The sequence below is a fragment of the Sciurus vulgaris genome (genome assembly GCF_902686455.1).
Source record: "Sciurus vulgaris genome assembly, chromosome: 9".
Taxonomy (NCBI): domain Eukaryota; kingdom Metazoa; phylum Chordata; class Mammalia; order Rodentia; family Sciuridae; genus Sciurus; species Sciurus vulgaris.
In genome coordinates, this window is record NC_136469.1 from 2,883,286 (window position 1) to 2,910,987 (window position 27,702).

The window sequence follows — 27,702 nt, forward strand, 5'->3', positions numbered from 1 at the left end:
GCAAGAGGGCAGAGTAGGAGCACCCAGGGCCCCGGACGGGCAGAGTGGGGTGGCCACCTGGGTGGGAAGTCAATGAATCTCCCTGCAATCCTTGCCAAATGGTTTCAAGTATCAATAAATGTCTTACTAATAGGATCATCTTTCCACTGAGCTTTAATTTTGTCATCAACAAATTTTAGAGTGAGGTTCAGAAACATAGCTACAAACACGCAAGACTCTGAGAAGTTTTCATGTTTTCTATTTACGACTATAAAATATAACACCGTCAGTCCCATGAGAAGTGGTCCCTACACAGAAGCATCAGGCTGGCCAAGCTCCTCCTCACCGGCAACTATGAAGATCCAGACTCCAGCAATGCAATGGGGAGGGACAGAAAGGTGTCACAGCAGTCGTGAGGCGAGGCCCACAGGCAGGGAATGCACTGCAGGCACACTGGCTCTTCTCAGCCCTCCCCCATGCCTGCCCAGACACACTCACATTCACATGGCTCACACACGCAGGTTTTCTTTTGACTAGGTATTCACCATGGGAAATCCATCTGCAGTGTGCATCAGTTCCCTCAATGTGGCCTCAGCTCTCCTAGGCACCACAACTCTTTCACGAGGTCCAGGACACAGCCAGGCTGTGTTGGGAAGGTACATGGAGGTGCACCATTTGCAGGACAGGAAAAAAGCAAGTAAGGGAGCAGAGGAAGACCACTTGTCCACACAGCAAAGAAAGCCAGGCCAGGACTGTTGTGGAAGCCCAGCTGCCCACTGCCAGCCCGCTCTGCACCCCCGACGCTGCTGGCACCCAGCTCTTCCACCAATCCAGCCACTGCCAGGTGGTCAGCCCTGAGCAGATGCAACATGAAATATGAATTAAAAGGACCACAAAATGTGCAAGTGAAATGAGTCTGATACTAAACAGAAGAGTCCAGTTGTAAGTGGATAGCTAAGTCAACAATTAGTCATCCAACTATTCGTGGACACACACACACACACACACACGCCCCGCTCAACAAACACAGGGACCAGCATCTGTGGGTGTAGGCGTCTGTCTGTGTGAGCGCCAATCTCAGTATATCCCCATTCCAGCATGTGGGTCTGCACAGCTGCCGGCAATGAGGCGCCCTGTACTCTGCACCAGGAGCCACATGAACAGGACAGTCTGCACAACACAGGGACCCCATACGGCAAATCACAGATAAAAAAGCAATCAACAATAAAAAGCATGACGATAAATAGTCAATATTTTTATCAAAGGAAATTCTTGAATCTCAAAAGACGTTCTTATTACTGCAGTTCTGTGGGGGAAGATCATTAAAGTCTTAGGAGCAACCAGTATTGCAAGTGCTACTCCACCCCCAACACACTGTCCATGCTCCCAGGAACGAATCAAGTGCAGGCACGTAGCTGCTCAGGCACTGGACCTGGTGAAGGCCGCCGGCTGGCAGGCTTCATCCTCCCTGCGCTGGAAGCCACCTTGTGCGTTCCAAACAGGTCTCGGTGGCCTGCGCACCAGCGCGCTGGCATTCCTTCATTCACAGCAGTTGCTGTGCTACCCTGATAGGTCCTGGGGGCATAATGGTAAAAAACCCAAATCCCACAGCCTGTGTAGGACATTTGTCTGCATAGTCCAACTGCTCAGTTCACCACAATACAGCCCAGCTGCCCACAGACAGGTAAGTCACCCAGCATCAGAGCTAAGAGCGTGCTTTCAAGTCTTCCTCAGTAACAGACAGAATACAGACAAGGTCCTTTCAAAATGCTTAGTTATCAATCACCCTTTACCAGGGCATACCTCCTTAAGGCAGGAACTGCACAGGAAGCTGTCAGAAAGAAGGGGACCCTTGGGAAGCAGGCCAGTCCATAGCACTCACCCAGGAAACTTGCAGGGCATCCAAGCAGCTTCCCTGGGCTTCTCAAAGTTAAAGGGGCTGCACTTGATGAGAGTTACAGGATGGGGTGGAGAAGTAGGCCCTCCGTCTTTGATAAAAAGGTGACACAGATATTTCCTGCTCCCTCGTTTTGAGTCCTAAACAGGGTAAGCCTGATGTACACCTGTAACGTCAGAGGCTTGGAGGCAGAAGAGCAGGAGGGTCATAAGTTCAAGGCCAGCCTCAGCAACTTAGTAAGACCTGGTCTCAAAATCAAATATAAAAAGGGCTGTTGATATGACTCAGTGGTTCAATCCCCAATATAAAAAATTAAATGAAGAGCTCTACACAGGGTCAACCAAGGCTGTACCATGGTGGAACTCTGAGAAAATTATTTCCACTGCAGGCATTTTACTTCTTTTGGGAAAATACAATAATCCAAAATCAGCCTGGAGGAAGGAACTGGATTTCAGAGCCCTTTGGAGGACAGCCTCCAGTGGGGAGCTGAGTCTGTTCTGGTCCGGGTCATGCCCCTACCTGTGTGGCTCCGGATGTGAACCCTCAGTGTCCCACTGCTGGCAAACTTCTGGCCACAATAGGGGCAGACCTTCTCCTTCTCTCCCGTGTGTGTCTGAAGGGAAGGGACACAAAGGTTGAAGATAAGTGGAAAGGATTAGGCAGTGTCTCTGACAATAGTAAATCCTTGTTTTCCAGGATTATGTTTCATTAAAATGATTTAATTTCACAATTTAATATCACAATGAGATTTTAAACAATTTATCTTGGATATTCCCATGGGTTCAGAAGAACCCTCAGAACTATGCATTAATGTTAATTTGGAAACAGTTCTGCAGTTTACTTTTTGAGGTTTTATGAAGCTCCTGCCTAGAGCGATTAAGTTTTAGGAACTGTGTATGTAAGCAACACCAGAAAAAGTCTGGGCACCCACACCCCACTCTGCCAAGAACACTCCTCAGAAGCACTTCCCACGTTACTGTGCGTGTTGAACTCTTGAGGACAATCTCAACAAAGTCATCTGTTACTTACATTATGCTTGTCTGGACTGATTTTTACTGCCAAGCAGAAAGGAACATAAATCTAATTTGATCTTCAAGCCAGCAGGTGTTAATTGAGCAGTCAGTCTGAAGGGACCCGCCCTCGGTACCCTTCCATGAGAACTTCCCACCAGGAAAGGTGAGTGGTGTCCTCAAAAGTGAGTGGCAACTAATGCCAGAGATTTAAAGCAAATGGACCACTCCAGGAAGCAGAGTGTATGGAACTGGACCCCTGTCATCAGGAGACCAGTTTTTCCACCATCATCAAAACAGACTGTTCCGAGACACAGTGGGTGAAAGCTACCTCTGAGGCCCCAGTGATTCCCAGACACAGGAAGGCTGGCGGGGAGGCATGCAATTCCAGCAGCCAGCTTTGAGGGTGTTTCCCTGATGATAACCTAACCATTAAGAGGGCAGACAATGCACCAACAGGGTTACCATCGCAAAGCACTGCTCCCAGGCCTGCGCCTGCCTGTGCTCTCCTGCAAATGACTGGCAAGTATTGCTATTTGTGTTGCCATGGACCAGCAAAAAGGGAAGAGGAAAGGGTTTTTTAAATGGGATGTTCTCAGAAGGGAAACTGGGGGAGAGACACAGCAGACACCTCGCCACCTGGCCACTCCAAAGGGCTAACACAGCAAGACACGTCCATCTTTCAGTCAATTAATTGCTGATTTTAACATAGTTTCATGCTCTTATTGGTATTTAATTTGTAAATTACATGTTGGTATGATAAGATGCACCGGAATGTACACATCATATTTGTGATTTTTAAAATAACTATAAACTAAAATACCTCATTAACATCAGATAGCCTAGTCCTATACAATGGATTCCCTTGAAAAGATTTATGCTATAAGCAAGTTGAAGAAACAGCCTCATTAGCCCCATACCGGCCAATGGGACCATCTGCGAGGGCGCCCCCCTTACTCTGCACATGGCAGGTGCTTGACTTTCCCTCTCACCAAAAGTCCCACCTCTGCACCAGGAAGACCTTGCACAACCTTGGGCTTGTGTTGAGGGAAGGAGCAGCTGCAGCCCTGCAAGAGACCCGTCTTCTCATGCCTGGCAGAGGGCAGAGGACGGAAAGTCCTCCCTGGCCAGCTCAAGGCCCTCTGGACAGTGTGCATCTATTACCACCCTGGATGCTCCAACAGGTAGCGACCCACTGACTGTGGTATCTTCATCAGACCCAGAGTTCTGCGGCCATGAAACTGCCTCATTATTCAGCTACACGGGCTAAAATACCAGTGTGGGAGGTTCAGGACTAGACATTAAGGTTGTATGAAAAAAACAAATTAAAATATTCTTTTTGTTTAACTCAAAAATGTACCTTGTCATTAGCAACAGAATCTGCTTAGCTACTTGAAAATCGTAAATATATGCAAAAAGAGTTAATTTAACCAAAAAGTTGCATTACCGTGAGCATTAAAGACGCAGAAGAGGCAGCTGCTCAATCAGTCCTTTGAAGAAGCTACGTTAAAGACAGGCCCAAACCAAAGTCATGCTCAGGTGGGAGCCACACCCCACACTCCCTTGGTAGCACACTTCAGTCCTTCCTGAACCCAACATTAAAACCTTTCACTGCACTTGTCACAATCTGAATTCTACTATTTCAAAAGTGTACTTTAAATGCATGTTTCAAAAAATAGAAAGCAAACTATTGACGTGCTTAGGTACCACATAACTAAGGTGATACAAATCAGATCATCCCAGATTGCCCTAAGTAAGGCACCATCGTGTATGAGCTGAGCAAAGATTTATTGAATCCCGTGCCCTAGAGACGTGAAGAAGGGTCACGCAATCCCAGAGGGCAACAAAATCCAAGTCACCTAGGAAAAAATAAACTTATAGGGAACAATGCATAGTTTTTAAAAGAAAAAAGCCTACATTAACCCAAAAACGTAAAAACTGGGTAAGCTCCTACCCATGCATATCTGTATGACACAGGGAGCCACACGGCCCAGGGTCACCTAGAATCTACATCTAACTCTGAGGTTCCTTCATGGAAAAACCTATCTGTTCTGACAAACAGAAAAGCTGTGTGTTCTGAGGACTGCATAATCCATACGCATCTGTGGTTCTGTGGAGGCAGCCGATGGGTCAGGAGAGCTGGCTGCGAGCACTCCTGGCACTGTGGAGCTCTGCTCTGGGAAGGGCTCTTACCTTCTTATGGCTTCTAAGCACCGACGGCGTGACGAAGGCCTTGTTGCACAGCTCGCAACTGTACTTCTTGTGCCTTTCGTGGACCACCTGGACATGGACATTCAATGTGTCCTTCCTTTTAAAGGTGGCCTCACAGTGATGACACTTGAAAGTCCTCTCACCTGGGAAACAGAGTCAGGTAAGAGAAGCGGGAACAGGCAGGGCTCCGTGATCCCCCACCGAAGCTCCTTTGTAGATCCGGCAGTTTCTCATGACCATGACCTCACTGTATGCAACAATTCTCAGCCAAAATGACTGACTCCGTGATCCGGAGAAAGTCCCTGTGGCCCAGGGAAAGCCCCTGAACCTATATTCTCAGTCTCCTCAACTGGAAAACTTGGGGAGTGAACTGGCTAATGTCTACAGGGAGTGAACACGCTTTAAACATGCATCTTCAGTTAACAGGCATGGTCTGAGCAAAGGAGACCCTAGTAGTGACATAAGCCCTCTGTTCAGCAAGGCCAGCAGCTTGGGCCCCTCCCAAACACCCCTCAAAAAAACCCCGTGTGGTCCCTGTGGACTCCAGGACACAGACACAGCAAGCTGAGCTGTAGGGTAAAGCTGGGGAGGAATCCAGGGCAGAGGCCCACTCAGAGCACACCTCACTCTAAGCAGGGAGGGGCATGGCAGCCGCTCACCCACCAGACTCTCAGAACCCCCCCACTAACTAAGTGCTGGATACCGGGACCCCAGCTCCCCAGGCCCTCAGAGGGGGAAGGAGGAGAGGCAAACCCCTCTCCTCAGTATGCAGCCTAGGTCCCAGGGGAGTCAACTCCAGAAAAAACACTTAAGGCTCTTGTGGAACTTGAAAACTTTCCTAAAATTCTACCTTTGAAATTCCTCTTAACATGTGGGTCTAACTTCCGGTGGTCCACTTCAGTACAGCTTCAGCACTGAATGAGTATAATTAACAGGTGGGGCTTAATAACAGGATGTAATAAACACGTGCAGACATGACTGCACCAACCAGGCGGATGAACAAGACTGTTTCCCCTTAGATCACTAAATCAGCATGCAGCCCCACTGCGGACCACAGGCACAGAGAGACGTGCTACATCTCACACCGAGGAGACCACCTCTCTTTCAGCCCAGCTCTTCTCATGTCCTTCCCCTCACCAGCATTAGATTTAGAAAGGGGAAGATTCTTGGAATGTCTTCATTCTACATTTAAGGAAAGAAGGAAGAACGGACAAACAGAAGAAAAAATAAAAGGAAACAAATTGCCCCCCCCCTTGTCTTTTCAAGCAGAATTGTGCGTAGCACAGAGCTGAGTGCGTGGGTGTGGAGAGAGGGTGCATTTCTGCTGTGGGTCTTATTCTTGTAAATGACGATCTTTGTATGTGGCTTGAATCGTCTAAATTATCTCATTGGTACAACATGTATAATCAGTGAGGAAGTAAGGACTCATAGACTGATGCGGGATCCTGAGTGCTACTGTGTACCACAGCAAATCAATTCAGGAGCTGAAAAGGACTAAAAATAAACACCAAAACCTCCAAGATTGCTCCAAGGCATTTTTATTGAACTATCAAGTGAATCAAAACATTGGTCCCCATACCAAAACTTCACCAAGTTACACCAAGGAAGTCCTGATCTTCATATTTTAAGTTCAGACTTTGTTGTCTTCATCAGCATCAGACTCTGACTTCATCAGATGAGATTGTCTGATTTTATCCGATTAGTTTATCTTCAGTTTATCAGATTTTTCCCCTACCAATACCTGGAAGTTAGCAAGCAACCTATCTTTTGGTTTTCAATGTACAAGAAAACAGCAATAATTTCCAAAGCAATATGACAAGATTTTTATATTCTGAGCCAGAGTGCAGAGGTAAGTTTCCAACTCCAGCCCTTGTGTTTTGAAGCAATGGGTTGTACTTTTCACACTGTGTGAGGCCAGGCCAGGCCTAGTGTTTGGCCTGTTCCACCCACACCTGCCGACTCCAGGCCTTCCCTGAGGCTCCCTGCACCTTCAAACGTCAAGGAGCTTCTCCTGCCAGATGTCACTGGGCAGCTTCAGGCAGCCTCTAATAAGGAGCCAAAGGTGCTGAAGACATCACAAAATGCACAGCACGCAGCACCCAAGCCTATTTTTCAAGCTAAGACTCAAATGTGTTGCTATTATAAGAAACAAAATTTCATTTTTCCACAAAAATATATCCTGAGCATCATACCAAATTTGGCTGTATAAATCTTAAAACGAGGCTCGCTTCTTCAAATCCCTATTGTAAAATGCATTCATCTCGTTGCAACTACTTTTCTTAGACAAAATGAGAGTAAAACAGGACAGCTATTCCTGCTGCTGCACAACTAATTTCATTTCATAAACACAGGGCTGTTCTTGGCGAGGAGACTGGGAAGTTCTGCTGAAGGTTCCTGCAGAGCCATGAGGCGGACAGAGCAGGGCCTGAGAGTGCAGAGCACTCTCCCGAGAGGCGACCACAGGTCCTGCCACCACCTGGCGGCACTCGCAAGCCTCCTGTCTTTAGCACCGTTCACCACAGACACCTGAACCTGATAGAAAATTCCTTCCAGGACAAATCTGATAGTCCTGCTGCCCCAACACTCAAGGCTTATGTGGTAGTCAGAACTTCCCATGCACACAGGGTTTTCCACTGATTCAGGGTTGCAAGTTAAAAGAAGTGTCAATATTACCCACGCTGCACATTTTTTTCTAATTTTTGATGTGCTACTGCAGTGTATCTCTGGTCACTTTAACATCTGAATCCACTTTAAAACTCAGCAGTACCAGTCTCTTCTCCCAGAAGTGATGTCCTTCAGTGGTATGGCTATTAATTCTGAAGAGTTCTAAAATAGCACCTAGTACAACTCTCAGACTCTCATGATGTGTTTGTGCAGAACCTAATCCAAAAAGAAAAAAAAAAAAAAAAAAAACAACAACAACTCTGCCCAAATACGTGAGAAATCAGGGGCATCACAGCAAGGAGAAGCACCGTGCTGCCAGAGACCCCAGGCAGGCCTGCCCCTCATTCCCACAGTCTCAATTCCTCCCCAACTAAGGTGTTACATTATGCCAGAGGCAATGGCACATGCCTGTACTGGTGGCTCAGGAGGCTGAGGCAGGAGGAATGTGAGTTCAAAGCCAGCCTCAGCAATTTAGCAAGGCTCCAATCAACTCAGTGAGACCCTGACTCTAAATGAAAAATAAAATGAGCTAGGGACGTGGCTCAGTGGTTAAGTGCCTCTGGGTTTAATCTCCGTACAAAAAAAAAAGAAAAGAAAAAAAATTAGATGTGCACTGTGATCCTCTCCAACTTTAAAAGTTAACTGTGAGTTGCTCAAATCATGCAACTATACCCATGCATTAAAGAAGCAGGCTTGCTTCCTTACTTATCACAACCGAGAGGGAAAGACCAGCTTCAAAATAAAGCTAAAGATCCTCCACTGAGTCTGAGAACCACTCTATATACAAACTATAAGCCCAGGGAAGAAGAGGCAGAAAATGAAGTATCTCACAGATGACTGATCTTACTGTGGGGAAATGAAGTCATGACAGGAAGGAAAGGTGACAGCCAGGACTATCAGCAATCTCCCATTCAGGAGCAGAAGACCTAACCACATACTTGTGGCCTTTCAGAGGCCCACCCTCCCGGGCTCTAAGAACAGGTGGGCAAGCCCCTTCCCTTCTCCACCACCAGCCGGCACCGGAACTTACTGTTGTGGATCAGCAAGTGTCTCTGCAAGGAAAAGGGCGTCCGGAACAAAGCTTTGCACTCCTCACACTGGAAGGGCCTCTCCTCAGAGTGGGTCTGCAGAGGAGAGACAGCAGGAGTCAGAAGGGAGGGTTAACTGTCACCACACAGCGAAGGGGAGGAGAGGAAGTACTAGGATCCTGGTTCTTGCAGCACGGTTCTCCTAACACACTCAAACACACAGCTGTGTGCACAGGACCACTCTTGAACCCTTGTGTGGATTAGAAATTTGACAAATAGCTGTGGAAATTGCTCCTACTATCTTAAGTTGCTAATCTGAACATGCAAATTTCCCTCTGCAGAGTGGAATGGTTAAGTGCCATCTCTCAAGAGCCAACCTCTTGGGGTCTGGGGTGAACTGTGCTGGGGATACCTGTCCCCTGTCCGTGAGCTTCACTGAGTAAATCCCAGTCCTCCGAAGGCAGTCCTCATGCTGCCAGTACCCATGTCACACCAAAGAATGGAACATGTGTTGGCCAACCCTAGGGGACAGCTGCTGGATACTAGGTAAACAGCTCACAGGAACCACCTCCATTAATTCCAACAGCACCTGGAGGAATAAAACACTGCCATTGTCACCATTCACAGATGAGAAAAGGAAGGCTTGAGAAGTGTCTCTGACTGGCCCAAGGGCAGGCAGTGTGCAGGGAGTGTGCAAGAGACGTAAAGGCACACCGGTCAGCAGAAGCAAGGCAGCCCAGCCAGCCCCAACACCCAGAGACAGGCCCGGCAGGGTGCATTCCTGCCCAGCTTTCTCTTCTGTGGTAGGGTAAGCCTCTGGGCGCAAAGCAGTGGAGGAAGTGTCATCCTCCTGTCACCAGCAAGGTCAGAAGGGCCCTTAAGTGTGAAAGAAAAAAATTGAACTAGGCTCTTTTACTGCAATAAAAGTAATCATACGAGTTTTGTAATATATGTGGTACAAAAATACAAGGGATACGTTTTTAAAAGTCATTTTATGCACACCAGATTGCACATTTTCATAGCTGCACGGCCATTCTAAAACACAAGACACAAGCACCACCTATTAACACAACGTTGGCGAGCAAGGGATCACCACGCTTGCTTTTAGTTGGAAAAAATAGAAAAGATGGAAGAAACTGACATTAAAAGTGAGGATAAATCAAAGAAAATCCAATGTCTTCTTTAGCTACAGAAATTAAAACGAACGCATGGAAACAGATGAAGTAAGCAGCGCAAAGGAGGAGGCTCCCCAGTACATGGAGCACAAGAGCACTGGGGGCGGGGCAGGCCCTCACTGGGAGGAGTCTGGGGCTTGCTGAGTGAGCGGGGCAGGGCCACAGGGGGAGGCTTGCTGAGTGGGCGGGGCAGGCCCATAAGAAGAGGAGGCTGAGGCATGCTGAGTGGGCGGGGCAGGCCCTCAAGGGGAGGAGCTTGAGTCTTCAGCCGCCTCCTAGACACTGGGGAGGAGAAAGCAGGGCCTGTAGCTCACTCCTCAAAGTAGGATAATACCATAACGATCTGGCCCTCTCTGAGAACAGAACCTAAATGTGCTGGAAGAAAGTACGAATGGATGTTTAAATAAATTTTGAGTGGAGAAAGGCAGAGAACCAGATGTTCAGATAACAAACAGACTCAAAACTGCAAGGTGAGACTCTCCAGTGACGGGCAAAGGAAATATCTACAATAGAAAATAAGAGCTTACGTTGCGAATGTGGAGAGCTATGCACAGCAGCAGCCACAGGGACGAGCAGGGAAGAGAGAAGACCCACAAAAGACTGCGGCGAAGACAGAGGCGAGGCCCGCTGGCCACCACAGGGTGTGCTCTACCAAGAGAGACTAGAGTTTCTAGGGTGTGGCAGCTGAGTGGCACTTCTAGCTTCATGCTTAACAGAATGCCATGGCGACTGTGTGGGGAGCAGATGCAGGGACCACGGGGAGCAGATGCAGGGACCACGAAGAGCAGGGAGACCAAGAGTGGCGGCTGTGAACCAGCCACTGGGCCATCACGGGGGAGGTCACAGGCATGTGCACGGTAGGGTACCAGGTGTCCTGGAGGGACACAGACACAAAGAAGGAAGCCAGCATGACTTCAGGGTCTGCAGCAGCCATGCAGCCAGGAATGGCCACTGGCAGACATGAGGGCTGGCAGGCACCAAGCAGGTTGGCGTGGAGATCAGCAGTTCATTGGACAAGTTCAGGTGCCTGTTCAAAGGTGTCTAGCAGGCAGGAAAATACTTCCAGTCTGGACTACAGGATTTCAAGGTGTCCAAAGTACACATGGTATTCAATATTTAATTCTCAAATGCAATGAAAAACATGGAAAATTAGAAGCAAAGATAGTACCGTCTCTCAGCTGCCAAACATGAAGAAAACAGGTATCTTTCCAGGTTGGCTCAAGACGGGGCAGGGGCAAGGCAGTCTCACGTGCTATACCTGGGATGCCAGCCTTCTGGGGGCAGGGTGGCACTCTGCACCAAAAGACAAACACACACCCCACCAACTGCCTCTGCAGAAACACATGTGACAATTGTTCAAACAAATTTTTACAAAAGGAAAACTCCTCAGTGCCCACAAAAAGATGTAAATTTGATTAAGTTATAGTGGATATTATGATTCTAATTTTCTTTGGTAAGGAAAGTCATCTGTAACATGTTTCAAGTGTTGAAAGTAGAAGTCAGACATTATGCATGGAGGACCACCTGAGCCTGTACACTCTGCGAGAATGGAGGAAGGGCTCTGCAGGACACCACGGAGGGTTTCACAGCAAATGGAGGCTGCTGGTTCACACAGTATGTGCTGCTTCTTATACCTTTTTATTATTGTTTTTTTTTTTTTGAACTTTTTACAGGAGATCGAACTATTACCAAAAGATTTGTTTTCAGAGTATTCCAACTAAAACACAGGATTGCTTTGATCTTCCAGACACACCATATTCCCTCCTGGATGAGTCTTTCTCTTTTTCCAAATCTAGGACAAGGAAACACTGTGGAAATCACTTTTGAGCCGAAGGTCAGCAGTGTGTCTTAGGCAACAGGCTAGCAGCAGGCAGACAGCAAGCAACTGTTCTTGTCAAGAATCATCCAGCAGACCCTGGGGTGTGAGAGAGCAGGCAGAAACTTGGTGCTGGCTGGACACGTGAGAACAGAGGTAGCAAGATGCTTACATGCTGGGAGGAGAGAACTTCTGTGTCCAAGACAGAAGGGATTTAACAAGTGCCAGATGAAATTAAGCTTTTTCAGAAGTGTCTAATCCTTGAATTTTTCATCTCTAACAAGTGCCAAACTTTCCACTGATTTATTAACAGAAGATCCTATGATAAGCAGCAGAACATCGCTGTTCAGACACCAAGTCCCTGGTGACACCCACATCTGCCAGGGAGACAAATGAACTAGCCCTGGGCAAGTGCCATGCAATCCATCTCCTCATGTGCCAGCTGTTGTCATGTGTGGAGTCTGATCGCTATTGCAGATGTACAAATGCTAAGGAAACTGCGGCTGCTGAAATGGCTCAAGATGCTTCCGAAGGTTTTCCCATGATGTGCAATAATTAGAAAATTGGTATGTTTCTAGCCATACAGCTCAAACTTTTATTTCATGATGATAAAATAAAATTTTTATCAGCACCATTCACAATTAAAAAATAAAACCTTGACTTCCAATAATATGTCCTGCTTCACAGTAACAGTATTCACTGTTAATGGCTTTTTTCCTTTGCACTATCTGCATTGCAGGAAAACTATCATAAAACTGTAAAAATAACTAAAGATAAAATAAATTTGGAGAAAATATTACAGAGATACATTTGCTAGAAATATTTTCTAAAAAGGAGTTTTGCTAGTGAAGACTGAAGTCTGCGTATCCTAAGCACATTAGTGTCCCACTGAGCCCCATAATAAGCCTAAAGCGACATAAATATGTGCTATCTAGCTGTTTACATGAACTGTGGATTGAATCTTTACTGTCAAATTTATAACTGGCTTCTTTAAAGGCCTCCTCCTCAGAAAAATAAATTGAACCGACAAAGATGATGAGAAGCACAGATACTCTGCAGTGAGGAGCAGCTCACTCCACGCTGAGCTTGAGTGACCTTCCGTGATACTCCTACAGAGGCACGTCCCTGCTCACCAGCCCAACGTCCTCTGCCCAAGAGCCATAACCCCGTCCCTACACACCCACAGCCTCGAGTGCCCCCAGCAGGGCAAGGGGGTTTGCCCAGAGGAGGGAGAGCAATGGCTCAGGAAGGCAGCAGCTCAGACCAGGCCCAGGGAGCACCCCTGCAGGGCACTGCAGGATGGCACTCAGCGCTCTGATCCAGGACGCTTCTAAAGAGCCCCACTCGGACCACACGTGGCCTACAGGAGGGCTGACACCAAGGCTTCCGATTCCTGCCTCTGCACCACAGCTCATGGAGATCCCCATGAAGAAGCTCCCCACAGAAGCTCTCTGAATGGACGGAGACGGGACCTGAGGTGTCAACTGTCCAGGTAGCAGACACCCGTGGCTTCAGCTCTTGAGGAACTGGGGCTAAAGCTCATCACGGCAGTCAAAGAGCAGAACTTTCTGCATAAAGCCCGGCATCGTACCTCTACGAACCTGAGTGACAGCCTGGTGACTGCACAGCCCTCGAGCGGACAGCGTGTCTAGGCAGCAGGCCTCGGAACAGGGGATCCTTCATTCAGATTTGTGTGCATCCACGGACAACCACGTGAGGTACCTAAAGCCAACACACCAACAGCAGCAAAGCAATCTCTGTCCTTCTAAATATTAACACCAGTTCTTGAAAAGTAAATTGTTTTCTACATGATATAATTCCCCAGAGTTTTACAGATAGTCAGATGACAAAATTGGTGAATATTCAATCAGGTAAAAATAAACAGAACACACCGAGGCTAGAGGGCAGCAGCCCAACCGTCAGGCAAGGTCTGTCTCCACCTTGCACTTCCCGGGTCTGGGAACCAGCTCGTGACCTTTGGGGAAAGAGGCCGGTCCTGTCCTCTAAGGCCTGAAGGAATTTCACCTAAGCAAAATCTTAACTACATGGTCTTCCCACCTGATGGACAGGACAAAAAATATTCTTTTTTCTTTTCTGTTTTGCTCTTTATTGGGGGGAGGAAGGCAGTGCCAGGGACCAAACCCATGGCCTTGGGCCTGCTAGACAAGCACTCTACCACTAAGCCACACCCCCAGCCCCAAAGGAGTGTTCCTTAATCAAAATGCAACACACACACAGGTTGTCATTTCATACACGATCCTCACTCTTGCCCTTTCTGTTTTCCAGTGACTCTTTGGTTCTAAGACCTAAGCATCCACAGCCCAGAGCTTGAATACAACTGGGCAGACACTGCCATGAGGGCCCCGTGCAATTACTGCATGAAAAACTGTGACTAGTCACTCTCAGCAGCCGCTGTAGTGCTACCCGGGAAGGTCACAAAGGGCCTGAAAGGTCGGCCTTTCTCTCAGACACACCTGGGCCAGGGCTGGTCCACAGCTCTGTCCTCTGCACCTCCGCCCTGCATGGGAGGCAGCAGGCCACACCTGCTCCGAGTCTCTGTGCGGTAAGTTTGAGAGGCAGCGAAACGTGGAGGAGTGTCAGCTGGCCAGTTTCTGCCTCCAGTGGCTCTGAAACTTGTCCAACTGAGATTTAAATAATCAAAATAGAGCCGCAGTCAGAGAAACAGTATTTTAAAACTAGACCTTAAATTACAACTCCAAATCCAATCAAATGAACGCCTGAGAGGAGGGGGCGCAGGAAAACTCCCTGTGTCCTACTGAGCCTTGTGTCCTGCTGTGCCTTCGCAAGGGGCAGGTGATACAATCCGGGGCTGGGGTTTATTCTTGTTTTTTCCTCTTTACAGGTTCTTTTCAGTTATGTGTAATGTAGGGATTCATTTTGACATGATTATAAAGGCATGAAAATAATTTGCTGTGATTCAGTCCCTGGTACTTCCCTTCCCCTCCTCCCTCTCCTGAGCTTTCTGCTGTTTACTGGTAGTTTGTTGCTGTGGTTGGTGGTTGTTGGGTCTCGTGGACGTGCGTGGTGCTGAGACTCACTGTGGAGTATTCACATATGTATGCAGGAAGGTCAGGTCAGATTGATTCTGCTGTTCTTCCCTTATCCCATCCCTTCTCCCTCTCCCTCTCTTTCATTTAGTTCACGGATTTTTCTTCTATTTTGGTGGACTATCCCACACCCACCCCTTTTCTCTTTCTCTCTGTCTCTGTCTCTCTCTTTCCTTATTTTGGATTAACTTCCACACTTCAGAGAAAACATTCAACCTTTCAGGCTTGGGGTCTAACTTACTTTACTTAACATGATAGTCTCCAGTTCCATCCATTTATCAGCAAATCCCATAGTTTCATTCTTCTTTATGGTGCTAAATTTTTAAATAGAAAACATTCCTTTGACATTTCACCAAATAAAATCATAATCACAATGAATGACAGAGCTCCTTTTATCAAGCAAGTATAATGTTAAAAGACAAGAATTGGCACAAAAGAAGACAAATAAGTATAATGAAATGCACAGATCACATATCCAGCAAACCGAAAGAACATTTACTCTGTTTAAAACAAGGCGCCCTGGGCCTGGGGCGCGATGAAGAGCCGGGGACCCGCGGAGTTCTCCTCACTTCCTGGGGGCGCCCTTCTCCTGAAGTCTCCTCACAGCCGTAGGTAACATGGTGGGAGAAAAGCTCCATTCTCTCTTTACAGAACCAGTTCAGATATTCTCACGTGACCATACCAGACTCAGAGTGGCTCAGCACCCCATGGGGACACATGCGTCCAGGACAGAGGCAAACGTGCTTCCCTACAGGAAGGTCAGCCTCCATGCCTCTGCCTTCCCAGGGCGTCCAGTACTGCCATGTGATTTATGGATGAGGGCACAAGAGACGGTGCAAAGATCCCGTGCCGATTTCCCATGTGGCACATAACACAGCCAAACTGTGAAAAACTCATAAACCTGGGTGGATCAGTTTCACTGAGAAAGGAGCTGGAGGTTCCAGAGAGCGAGCAGGAAACCAGCCAGAGTTTTTTACAGCCATGCAATTCCAGAGCAGAGGCAGTGCACACAACCCTGCCCTGCGCACAGAACACCTGGCTTAGACACACAGGCAGGACACAGGAACGGCAGACACCGCGGGAACACTATCCATCAGCCGGCTCGCTCTCTGGCAAACCTACTGCTTCTTTTTCTTCTTAGACTGAAGCTGAAACTGGTATCATCATTTTTAAAATGATTTCAAAGGAGGTCAAGCTGTGTTTTTTGAAAGTCCCTCATAAATACTGAGATCACTAGAACTCCCATGAAAAATGAAAGATGAAAAAATAAGTAATGAGTTGTTTTAAAGGGATGGTACGCGGTTACTTAATAGAAAATGCTTGTCACATCACAAGTATGTTTTCACGTGGATTGTCAAGACCTTGAATATCTTTGAACACGTTTCCTGAATTCAGCTGCAACTATTTATCAAGTACACAAAACAGATAGAATGGATGTGTTCTGCAGCAAGCACTGGAGCAAAGGTCAAGGGCGAGGAGGGAAGCGAGCAGAGCAGCGAGTGGGGCGGGGGCGGGGCAGCTGTCTGGGTGGCTGCACTCAGCCTGATGGCAGCAGGGTCCACACCACACACACTCAGCACAGGACCCGTTTGTCATAGGGAGTCCAGAGGGACAGCCCAGGGCTGTGCTCGGTGCCTTCCCTGGAGCACAGAGACGGAACCAAGACCCTAACCAGGCGGCAGAGAAGGTGTGGCGGGAAGTGTGGGCTGGGTGCAGCCCCAGATCGCACGTGCTCACACCTGCTGGGCCCAGGGTCACCCAGCACCAGGAATGTATGAAAAGGAAGGGGCGCTGTGAGGACGGTGGGAGGACGCTGAAGGCAGGGTCTTCGTGAAAATCTAGCCTCGTGCTTAGAGGGCTCACGACTGAAGACAGGGGCTTGAGTAACCATGCACTTCTGGCATTACCAGAGAGGAGAAACTGCAGAGGAGCAGCGTCGGGCTGAAGAGGAGCATGCTGACACACTGTCACACCATGCCCGGCCACAGACCAAGCAAGCACCTCACCGTGGGTCCGAAGCTCGGTACCACAGAAGATGCACCACCTGGAATTCTTCAGCAGTCTGAAGGCAACGTCACAGGTACACTGTCATCTCAGGAGAGCGCACGGAGAGGCCCCAAGCACCCGGGACAGCCTCCTGGGGCCCAGAGAGGCTGATGGCGTGGAGATGTGCCTGAAGGCCCCACGTCAGAGGCTTGGTCCCCAGCCTTGATGCTACTGGGAAGTGGCGGAGGAGGTGGGGTTTGGTGGGAGGAAGTGAGGGCACTGGGATGTGCCCGTGAAGGGGATACTGGGACCCCAGCCCCTTCCTCTCCCCCATCCCTGCTGCCCAGCCACCATGATGCCAGGTGCTCTGCTCCATCGAGCTGGCACGGGGGCATTCTGTCTCACCACAGGCCTCAAAGCAAAGGAACCAACCGTGGACTGAAGCCTCTGACACCATGCTCCAAAATAAATCTTTCCGCCTCATAAGCAGTTTATATCTCAAGTATTTTGTCACAGTGACAGAAAGCTAATACAGACCAAAGCAGTCACAGAAATTGCAAAAGACCTAGCAAAATATACCACAAGGACACCAAGAATGAGAACAGTTCCAAAAGGCCACACAGGTAGGCAGATACGTCCTTAAGGAAGGAGGAGGTCTTAGCCATCAGCAGCACCCCACAGCTGTCAGAATCGACTGAACAGCCAAGAGGTGGTTCCCTGATTTAGCAGCTCAGCAATGCTTCTTATCAAACGGTTTCAGTAGAGAATGGAAGCCAGAAGCTCGGCAGAGCCACCTGGCCTGAGCAAGCCACTGGAGAGTAGCAGCAAGATGGTCTCCAGGTTCCACCACACACCGCATGCCCCAGAGGCCTGGGGATAGCAAATGAAAATCATTATCAGCAGAGCAGTGAAAAAACTGGAATATGCTCTTACCTTCTTGTGATTCTTGTAGACGTTCCTGTGCGCGAACCCCTTTCCACAGAGCTTGCACTTGTAGGGCTTGTCTTCACTGTGAATAACTTTGTGGGCGCCCACCTGATCAAGCCTCTTAAAAGACTTGTTGCAGATCTCACAATGATAGGGTCGTCTTTCTGTGAAAAAGTGAGTAGAGAAGGTATCGTGTCTACACAAAGGTAAAGGGTAAGAGGAACACGTCCTGGTCTCAATCACATGAGCGCAAGTAACCCAGGGCTCAGGCGGCCACACTAAAGCAAGCCGCACCCTATCCTTCATGCCAGATACCACAGTCTGTCTGCAAGGGGAAGGTGAGCTTGTTCTTCTGCAGGCCTGTTTTGAAAACTAAAGCTTCAATTTAAGAAGTTCAAAGGCGAAATCCAGATGAAAAATGGGCTGAGACGTGTGAGTTTAAACCGGCATCAGACCCTAAGGCAGGGAGGAGACAGCAGAGGTCAGGACAGAGCCCCTGCTGGGCCACGCGCCCTGAGCACAGCCTCCTCTTCCCAGCGCATGAGCAGGGGCAGGAATAGTCCGCGCCGACCCCAAGTTCACTGATGCCCACGACTAACTTTTAAAAATACCATGCCAACCAATGCACGCCTGAAGGCCACCAGGTTGTAATCTAACTTTAATTCACTAAAACACCTACATCTATCTCCAAACAGGGTGGACATTAAAAAACATCCTGACTTCAAGGGTCTCAAATTAGACACCTTAACTTCTAGAAGAGACTCCATGGAGAAAAAAATTATTTCCAGAGTTGATTTTTCAAGTCTGCATAAGTGCAGCTCCTGTTGCTCAAACATGCTAAACATGAAACGTGGCTTTAAAAAGACGCTCTCAAGGCACATTTATAAAACCCTCTTAAGACTTATTTATTAGGCCATATGTAGAATGGAAAGTGTCTGTCAATGTAGATGCTGGCACCGCCGAGCCCCCGCTAAGTGTAAGAAGCTACCAGTAGAGTACACTAGGGCCTCAGCTAGCCTTCGCAGGCACCGTGAAAGGCACCAGCATCCCCCAGAGATGTAGGTGACAAACTGAAATGGGACCGTGAGCACGTCTATGTCCTTCAGTCCAACTACCTTTGCTTTATAAACAGAGTTCAAGAGAGTTGAGTAACTTGCTCAAAATCACATAACTAGTTAAGGCCAAGTCAGAACTCAGAGCTGGGCCCCTGACTAGGCCCTGGTAATGACAGCCACTCTTCGTCGTTCAACAAACGAAGAAGCAGCATTACCTGAGTGGGTGATGAGGTGGCGCTTCAGCTGATTCGCTGAGACAAACTTCTTCATACATTCCTGACAGTCAAAAATCTCATGGACCTGCGGAAGGGTACATGGACAGTCAACAACCACGGAAGCCTCCCAAATCACATGAAGCCCAAGCAAAAGTGCCGACAGGGGGGCAGCTGCTACTGCTGTGTCCAAAGCTCCCAGTGAGGCCCAGCCCTGACTGCTCATACTGTCCTGCACACATTAAAACCACAGCGAACACACTGCTAGTAAAAACACGTCATTCAAAGGAAACTGAGACTACAGCTGCTTAACTATGCAATAGGACTGACCTAGTAGTTCATGTCAAATGTATATGCTTTACAAAAAAATACAGCTAGTATATTAACTCACTTCTTATGCACAGATTTAGACTTAGACATTTGTAAACCACAGGTAATACTGCTCCTTTTACAGTAGCCAACAATATTTTAAACTTAAATGTATATAGCACAGAGAAAAATATTAATTACAGAGGAAGACTAGAAGAGAGATGATTCTGAAGATGTTTAGCTCACAGTACAAGTCTCCCAAGACAAGAGACCCCAGCAAAAGAAAGTGTGAGACGCAGATCCAGGGAGGCAAAAACCAAATAGACGGAGGACGGAGCGTCTCAAAGTCTGACGTAAGACCGGAGGACTATGGCAGTAATCACATAATGCACTCAAGGATCGTTACGACCGGAGCAGGTCACAGTGCCCTCGCGCTGCAGTGGGGGTGGGTGACTGTGAGATGGCGACACATTAACTGGTTTCACAGTAAAAACTATTTTACTACACACTCTCGCCCACAGCATCATATCACATACCTTAAATATATACCGTAAGATGTATATTTTGAAAATCATAATAAGGGGACATAACCTTAGCTAACAACTACTTAATATAAATATCACAGTTGAATATCACATTAGTTCTTTCCCTTCCTAGACTCCAGATCAGGGAGATGGATCAGTGGCATAAAAAACAGAAGCTGGACTTATCATCAGCACCAATGCTCTTGGCCCTAAAGCAACGTACCGCACAAAGACTTAGATCAGAAATGCTGATCAGCAATGAACGAGAGCACCAGCAATTCTGCTGAACATTCAAAGCTGGCGTGAAGTTGTGTTCGTAGTCCACCTCATCAAAGGCACGGTCGCGTGACCCAGAGAGGCAAAGGGTGCAGCCTGGTGCAAAAGAGTTGGAGACACATCCAAAGACCAAGAGCCTGGCCCAGGGCAGCATGGCAGTGATGTGCGGGGGACAGGCTGTACCCTGCCATGCTTGCCTGATCTAAGTGGCCAGGATAGGACTCAAAGAAGAGAGGGGTGAGTGGAAGACACAGGGCAAGGCTCCCCAGGCACCAGGCAGGTACAAGGCAGCAACCCTCGCTGCTTCTGTCCATTCTAACCCTTGGTACGCCACAGACCTCACCTGAGAAAAGCCAGGCAAGGTAGAGAAACAGCAGCAGCAAAAGGCACCCCTGTGGGAGGGCCTGACACGTGCTCTTTAGAGATGTGCAGGAGCTACGGGTCTGCAGGACCCCTGCACAAAGGCCAGCAGACCTGACATCATCCTGCAGAGATGTGTGGCCACCACCTAATCAGGGTCATGTCCAGAGCCTGGTGCAAGTGCCACAGAGCTCAGAAGAAACGAGTCTGTCCACCCAATGCATGCCAAAGACTGCCCCTTATATAATTTTGAAATGACCAACATGTTAAGCCTTCTGAGCCATATATAAAACTTTATTTCTTTTCATTTTTAATGATAAATAAAATGTTAAAAATTATTAATCCAGCCAGGTATAGTAGTGCACACCTGTAATCCCTGCCCCTTGGGAGGCTAAGGCAGGAGGATCACAAGTTCAAGGCCAACCTGGGTAATTTAGCAAGAAATATCTCAAAATAAAAAGGGCTGGAGGTGTTATACGGTGGGTAAAACATCCCTGGGTTCAATCCAAATACCAAAAAACATCACTAGTTCATGTAGAAAAACGAACTATTAAGGAAACACTGCAGAATACTCAAGTGTTCACTTAACTCTCACAGTTTAAGAAACATGAAACACTTTCCAAGGTCGAGTTAAATAGTTCCCAAATCACAAAAAAACTGTCATTTACTGTGCAAGAGAGCAGGACAAAGCTATTTCCAAACACCTTAAGCAGCTCAACAAACAGATTTAAAGTCAAATGACAGGACACTAATTAGGATAAGTAATAGGCCACAGTTAAGGTTTTTTTCCCCAGATGTAAAGGCCACTCCATGGAAATAATCAGAAACATTCCAAACGTCCTAGCCGAGCCTTTCCTGGAGCTGCAGGAGACTGGAAGTAGTGGTGGACCTGAGTGGAGATTAGAGGAAAACTCACTCAAGTGTGAGAAGATCACAAGGTCACTGGCCAAACCAACACTGCTGGTACTTTCCCAAGACCTGGAGAGCATGCCTGGTGATCAGTGCCCCTTCCCAGTGGCTACATGAGCCCCTAAAGTAGTTCGTGTAGGCAGCCACCCTATCAGGTCCCCCCTCTTGCTCCCGTGGGTGTCTCTTTTCTTCTCTTTTCACTCTTGCCTTCTGTTATTTCCTGTGGACTCCATTCTTGGAATTAGCTAGACAAGAACCTGAAAAGTGGTGAGCTGCTAGGGTCTGCCTGGACCCTGGAGAGCACAGACCCTGCTAATGCTGCAACATGTCACTCGACAGTAGAAGAGAGAAGCCTGGCTTTGCTAGTTGTGACCTCAGAGCTGATTCCAGCAGGCACCTGCCTTGATGGGCCACCAACACCCATGCGAGCTTTCTGGGCTGCAGAAGTCTGCAGCTTACACAGACCCACCCACCAGTGGAAGAAGCGTATCCAGTCTCTTCTCAAATTGCAGTTTCAATACTATTTAATTACATCTAATGCTAAGTAAAAATATTCTGAAAATTATTGATGGGAGAATAATATGTACCATTTTAAGTTCTGATAACTGTCAAGAAGGCACGATATGCCTTGCTTCTAGCCCAGGATAGTGTGCCCTGTCATAAAGCACCATCTACTGGCAGGGGGAAGCTGGGCAGCTAGACTCTAGTAGACATTCGATGCATCTGCCCACAGATGGTCAAAACCATGGGCAATGCATGCTGCCTGGTACTCAGGAAGGTGACAGTTGGGCAGCGAGGCGGTGAGGGAGGAAGGGCTGCATCAAGCCATAAGACCTGGCACTCCATAAGAGTTCACCTCAGGGACAGGAGTTCCAGCCCCACACCCACCACCACAGGACAGCTACCTCCACCAAGGCTCTCCTCCAGGTGACAAGTTCCTCTGTTACCAAGGAACTGCACTGAAAACGGGACTTGGTCAGAAACATTCTCCACAGTGAACTGCATCAAAATGCTCTACCTGGTAAACTCTCTTAAATTTCAACCTCTTTCAACATATCAGGGAAATAAATCATAAAATAATAAAAGTAAGAGGATGTTTAGAAAATGTCTTTTCCAGTAGCTTGATCTTTTTGACTGATGAGGTTTCTTCTTCCTGAAGCCAGACAAGCGATGGGGAGGAGGAAGAGAGACCTAAAGACAGGACATCTGCATGGGCACCCATGCGCTCCTTTCTGGGTAATTTCTGTACATAGGCTAAAATCTTCTGTAAAGAAGATGAGCAAGGCCCCTACAGGGGAATGACACATGCTCCCAAGACACTTCCATTTTTTAAACAATTAATAAAATCACTATTTGGAAACTAAAAAAAAAAAAAAAAAAAAAAAAAAGAAGAAGAAGTTAATAGCACTAAGAGAACAAAAACAAAAACAAAACACTAATTTGTTCAATGCCCATTTTAGAAATGAGAACCCAGGCCCAGAAGGCACTGAGGGCTAGCAACACAGAGCTCCTGCCCCGATTCATGGTTCAGGTTGCCCCCATATCTCCGTGAGAGGATTAAAATCACTCAACTGGTACCAAATGCTAAACTAAGTCCACAGAAACGGTTGGAGTTACGAGACTAAAAATCATGAATTTCCAGTACCATCAGGTTACTTTGGAATATACCTATGTATACTCAAGGAGATAATTCATTTTATAGAACACAACAAAGGTAGTTTTACATCTTAGTTATAAAAGAATGCAACATGAACACTTTGGACTCTAGCACGACGAGTGAAAATCTAAATTCAATTTCAATTCTCTTTTATTATACATTCTATTAACTAGAGGCTAATATTATTAGGTAAGAATTATCATTTATTTTTTCATATTAAATTTTCACAACAAAATAGGTATTTTTATACTTATGGTAAAATGTTAAATTAATTTTATCCTAAGGGCTCACTTGCGTCTGCTAATAACACCTGGATGTACAAACCCATGAGTGCATGATTTAGCACATCAACATTAAGAACAGAATGGAGTAAAGTCAGACTCAGTGAGACGTTACATTGGCAATTCGCACCATTACTACATCACATCACAATGCAGCTCTTGTCTTTGTTGTGCCAGACTAAACTATAACATGCATTCATTTTACAAGAGGTCACTTGACAGCACATTATAAATACACAAAAATGTGTGGTTTTCTCACTGACTTATATTTCCTGAGCGAAAGGCAATGGACAAAGCTCTGAGCCAAGGCGGGTTCTCAGTGAAAGGCTGGGCCAGACGTGACACCTGGCAGAGGGGCCATATGTCAACCAGTGCTGACTACAACATTCAAAACATCCTCAGCAGTTCACCTCTCTGCACGCTGGCTGTGCACTCTAGAATACGGTGCCACGTAGGTTCATGACGAAGCTCTGTCTGGATATCAGTCAGCTCACCTACAGACGCTCTGAGCCGCTGACAGGCAACTGCGAGCAGGTCTGTCTTACTGACCTTCCTGTGTTCCCGCAGGCTGGATACAGAGGAACACTTTTTATTGCACACCGAACACACAAGCTTTTTCTTAGGATCTCCTAAAAGAGAAATGAAAAACCGTCATGAATTAAACGAGACAATAAGGGGTACCGCAGAGAGTTTCCACAGGATATGTAATTCCACCTCTGTAATTCAGGTGCCAATATCCATTCAGAGCGGATGGAGTATCATCCATCAAACTCACATAAATGGCGAGTGGTATCTGAGCCCTTTTCTTTCAAATGTAAGAGATCTATCGCTCATATTCTGCTTCTGCATGCGTGGAACAGACCTTTCCCATTCCCATGTACTAACCAAGTATCACAGAAGAAAAGCACGTCTCCATGAAACATCAACCCAAAGCTGAAATGAGTCGAATCTTCTTATGAAGGACAACAGTGAAAAATCAATTCATAAACTGATCTTTTCTACTTTATGTCTCAATAGAATATTTTATTTCATCTGATAGGGTTTTAAAGATGGAATTCATAGATTATTCTTTCTACCACTAGACTTTAACAAAATCTATGAATATACATTTTATCAAATTAATATTAGGAAATAGAAAAACAAAATCAAGCATAATTAAACATTATATTGACAATCCATACCTTCACCATATCAAAACAAATCTTTACTTTTATCTTTTCACATAGTAGTGATCAAATTTACAGCAGTTCATTTCGTAAGCCTCACAGTGGTTATAGAAATAAAGCGACTGGATAAAATATGTGATAAGACTTGACTAAATGTGATATAGTAACAGCATCATCTATATCACCATAAAGACCCACAAAATGATCTTTCAACTTTTAATTGATTTCAAACATGCAAAAAGTAAACATAGTCCAGTGAACCATGGGTCCACCACCAAGCCAACCATGACAGACCATGCCTGCTCCTGCCTAGCCACCACGACCCACTCCCCACTTCTTCATTACTTTGAAGCAAATCCAAAGCAAGCAAAACCAGTAACATGAAGCAGTTTGGTTTTATTACAGGATAGTGTTTATGAAAGAGAAACATACTTTGAGAAAAAAAGAGTATGCACTTTCATCTTGTATCTAAAGATGTGAAGGCATTCCAGGTAATGGCCCATCCACATGACCCTCAGTGCTTCGGCCAAGAGCACTTCCTTGGTGCTTTACAAGTGGGAATGTTACTCAAAAAGAAAGTAAGTGTTCCCAACCAAAATGAATACCTGGCCACATGCCAATCAACTCCCTCTATACACTCGGCCACCTAAGGGGCCACTGGGAAACAATATCCCCCGTTAGCTCCTGCTAGTTGGGATCGCCAATCTTCCACCCAGAACTGCTTACCGCCCCACCCCTCTCACACTGCAGCTGCTCCCTAAGGCTGTGCCCGTCCTCCTTAGCAGGTGGGCACAGGAGGAGGACGGCAGAGGTGCATATTTCTCCAGCCGCCCCTCTCTCCTCACCCAGTCCCCCTCACTCTCCAGTCTTTTCTCTCCTCCTCTCATTTCCTCTTCCACCCTAGACCTGGGATCTCAGTTCCTTTGAAAAGAAATGTGGAAGAAGTTGTGACGACAAAAACCGATCATCTCCTGTCATTATAACCTCTCCACCAGGATCCACAGAACCCAGCAAAAGAGAAAGCCAGGAACTGGGTTCAGAAACTCAGTCCCTCGGTCCCTGTCTCCTCTGGGCTCAGTGTGTAGGTTCTCACCCCTCTACCAGCTCCCCAAGCCTCCAGGACAACAACATCCACCCAAATCCAAAACTCTACCTGGGGCCACTGTACACTGTCCATAGCAAGTGAACCTGGTGTTCAATTTGCCATCAAGAATCCTCAATGGGAAAGGGCCTGCCTGGCACGCACAGGCCCTGGGATCAATCCCCAGTGCCAGCCACACTGGATGAGAAAAGTTCAGACACACATTCCACAGTGGGCAGCAGTGAAAGGAATCCTACAAGTGCCTGAACACTTGGTCACCTAGGTTCTAGGACCACAGCGTCCTGCTGGTTAAATCAGCTCTGAGAGCTAGCCCATGGGCCTGCCCACCTCATGCATGGCTTCTGGGGACAAGTGTGGCCACTAAGTCCTTGGCTTCTCTCTCAGCACTTCCCATAAGCAGCAGGAGCTGCAGCCCCTGTGTGCCTGGAACCCCTCCGTCCCCTTCTACTGAAGGATCCACAACCATGTGAGCAGCGCTTCACTGGCCACTCTCAACAGGGAACACTGTCCCAAATGTCTGAACACCCTGCAGAGAAAAAAAGGCAAGAGAGAGGCATGCATGAGACACAGAACTCACGTATCAGACCCAGCAAAAGTGCTGCATATTCTGGCTAAAATACAATAAGATTTCACATTTCATAAGATCTGTAACATGGGAAGAAGAATAACAAAACAATTTCCTTTTGTGAATTATTTTCTACAAAATCACCATGATTTCCAGAAAGTACATTATAATACCCAAGACCAGTTACATGAAGCCTCATAAAACTGTGCCCACAGCTAGGCAGAGTGGTGCACACTGAAATTCCAGTGACTTGAGTGGCTGAGGTAGGAGGACCTCAAGTTCAAAGCCAGCCTCAGCAACTTACCAAGGCTCTAAGCAACTCAGCAAGACTCTGTCTCTAAATTAAAAAACAAAAAAGGCCTGGGGATGTGGCTCAGTGGTTAAGCGCCCCAGGTTCAATTCTTTGTACCAACAAGAACAAACCACAACTATGACCACAGCACAGCGGGCAGAGCACAGACCCAGGTCTCAGAACACAGGTTTCCAGGGTTTTCATGCTTATCTGGCTAGTCACTGAGGTCAGCAGAGTGGACTTTAAAACTGTCATCAAAGCTCCGTTACAACACATTCCAACCATAGATGGAGAAAATGAAGAACAGCATTTTAATCAGAACAGTCTTTAACAAAGCTATGAAGGCAAATCTATCTGATCGTTATGCTTGCCTTTTGTGGTCATGGAGAAGGCCCCAGTAGACATGAATTCAGAACAATGCCATTGCCGTACATGAGCCACATGTTCCTCTAAAGGATAGACAACAAACAACACTTGCAAGTCCTAGTGACAGGCAGCAGCTGAGGGCCCTCACAGACCTCCTGCCCGTAGGAAAGCTTCCACACACTGTGCACTGTGCAGCCCACACCCACGCAAAGGAGCTGTCAGCAGGCGGCAGCCAAGTTCATGACCTCTCTGCCTGCCTTACTCGGGCTGGCATCAGAGATAACTGACACACATAAGGCTGGGCACTGGCTACCTCCCAATAGAATGGGAGAGGAGACGACTCACTTCCTGTAGTCCAGGCAGGGGCAGTCTGCCCAGAAGCAAATTCTGAGCAGCACCGCAGCCCTCAGCAGCCCTCGGATCACCCCGTTCAATAGCCTGGCTCTGCAAACCAACAACCATCAACCAAGTGCTAAGCAGTAAGATCTAAATGACAATCCAACTTCATACTTGTTTTACTGATTAGCTACCTACTAGAAGGAATTCAAACAGTATTTGTTATTCACCCAAATGTATTTCATTCCCATGTCCGATTACAGTTAGGAATTTTCTTCAATATAGAAGAAAAGTAAGCATTAAAAATTGTATTTACTATAAAAGCATTAAGGCAAAAGGGCATCCATAACTTAAAGTTCGAAACTATCCATACTTGTCAATTTCAATAATTTATGAGAAAGGAAAGGCACTCCTTCTCCGGCCCCTGACACCAGACAGGAGCAGACCCCGCTTGGGTCTACCACAGGGCTCACTGGGCAGCGGGCGGCAAGCGGCCCAGGCCCGCTGGCCGGGAGAGCAGCGTTCAGGAAA

The 27,702-nt window shown here is 47.1% G+C and overlaps 1 protein-coding gene across 2 annotated transcripts in view; it reads right to left on the reverse strand.

Moving 5' to 3' along the window:
- PRDM5 (PR/SET domain 5) overlaps positions 1 to 27,702 on the reverse strand; it is a 145,080-nt gene that overhangs the window by 53,115 nt on the left and 64,263 nt on the right. For both annotated transcript variants that reach the window (XM_079153396.1, XM_079153397.1), the window contains exons 7-12: positions 23,894 to 23,973; positions 19,032 to 19,116; positions 17,768 to 17,925; positions 8,792 to 8,885; positions 5,080 to 5,240; positions 2,396 to 2,489 (exon numbers count right to left, since the gene is read on the reverse strand). In XM_079153396.1, the coding sequence (XP_079009522.1) occupies positions 2,396 to 2,489; positions 5,080 to 5,240; positions 8,792 to 8,885; positions 17,768 to 17,925; positions 19,032 to 19,116; positions 23,894 to 23,973 (672 nt within the window). The remainder of the gene's footprint in view (positions 1 to 2,395; positions 2,490 to 5,079; positions 5,241 to 8,791; positions 8,886 to 17,767; positions 17,926 to 19,031; positions 19,117 to 23,893; positions 23,974 to 27,702) is intronic.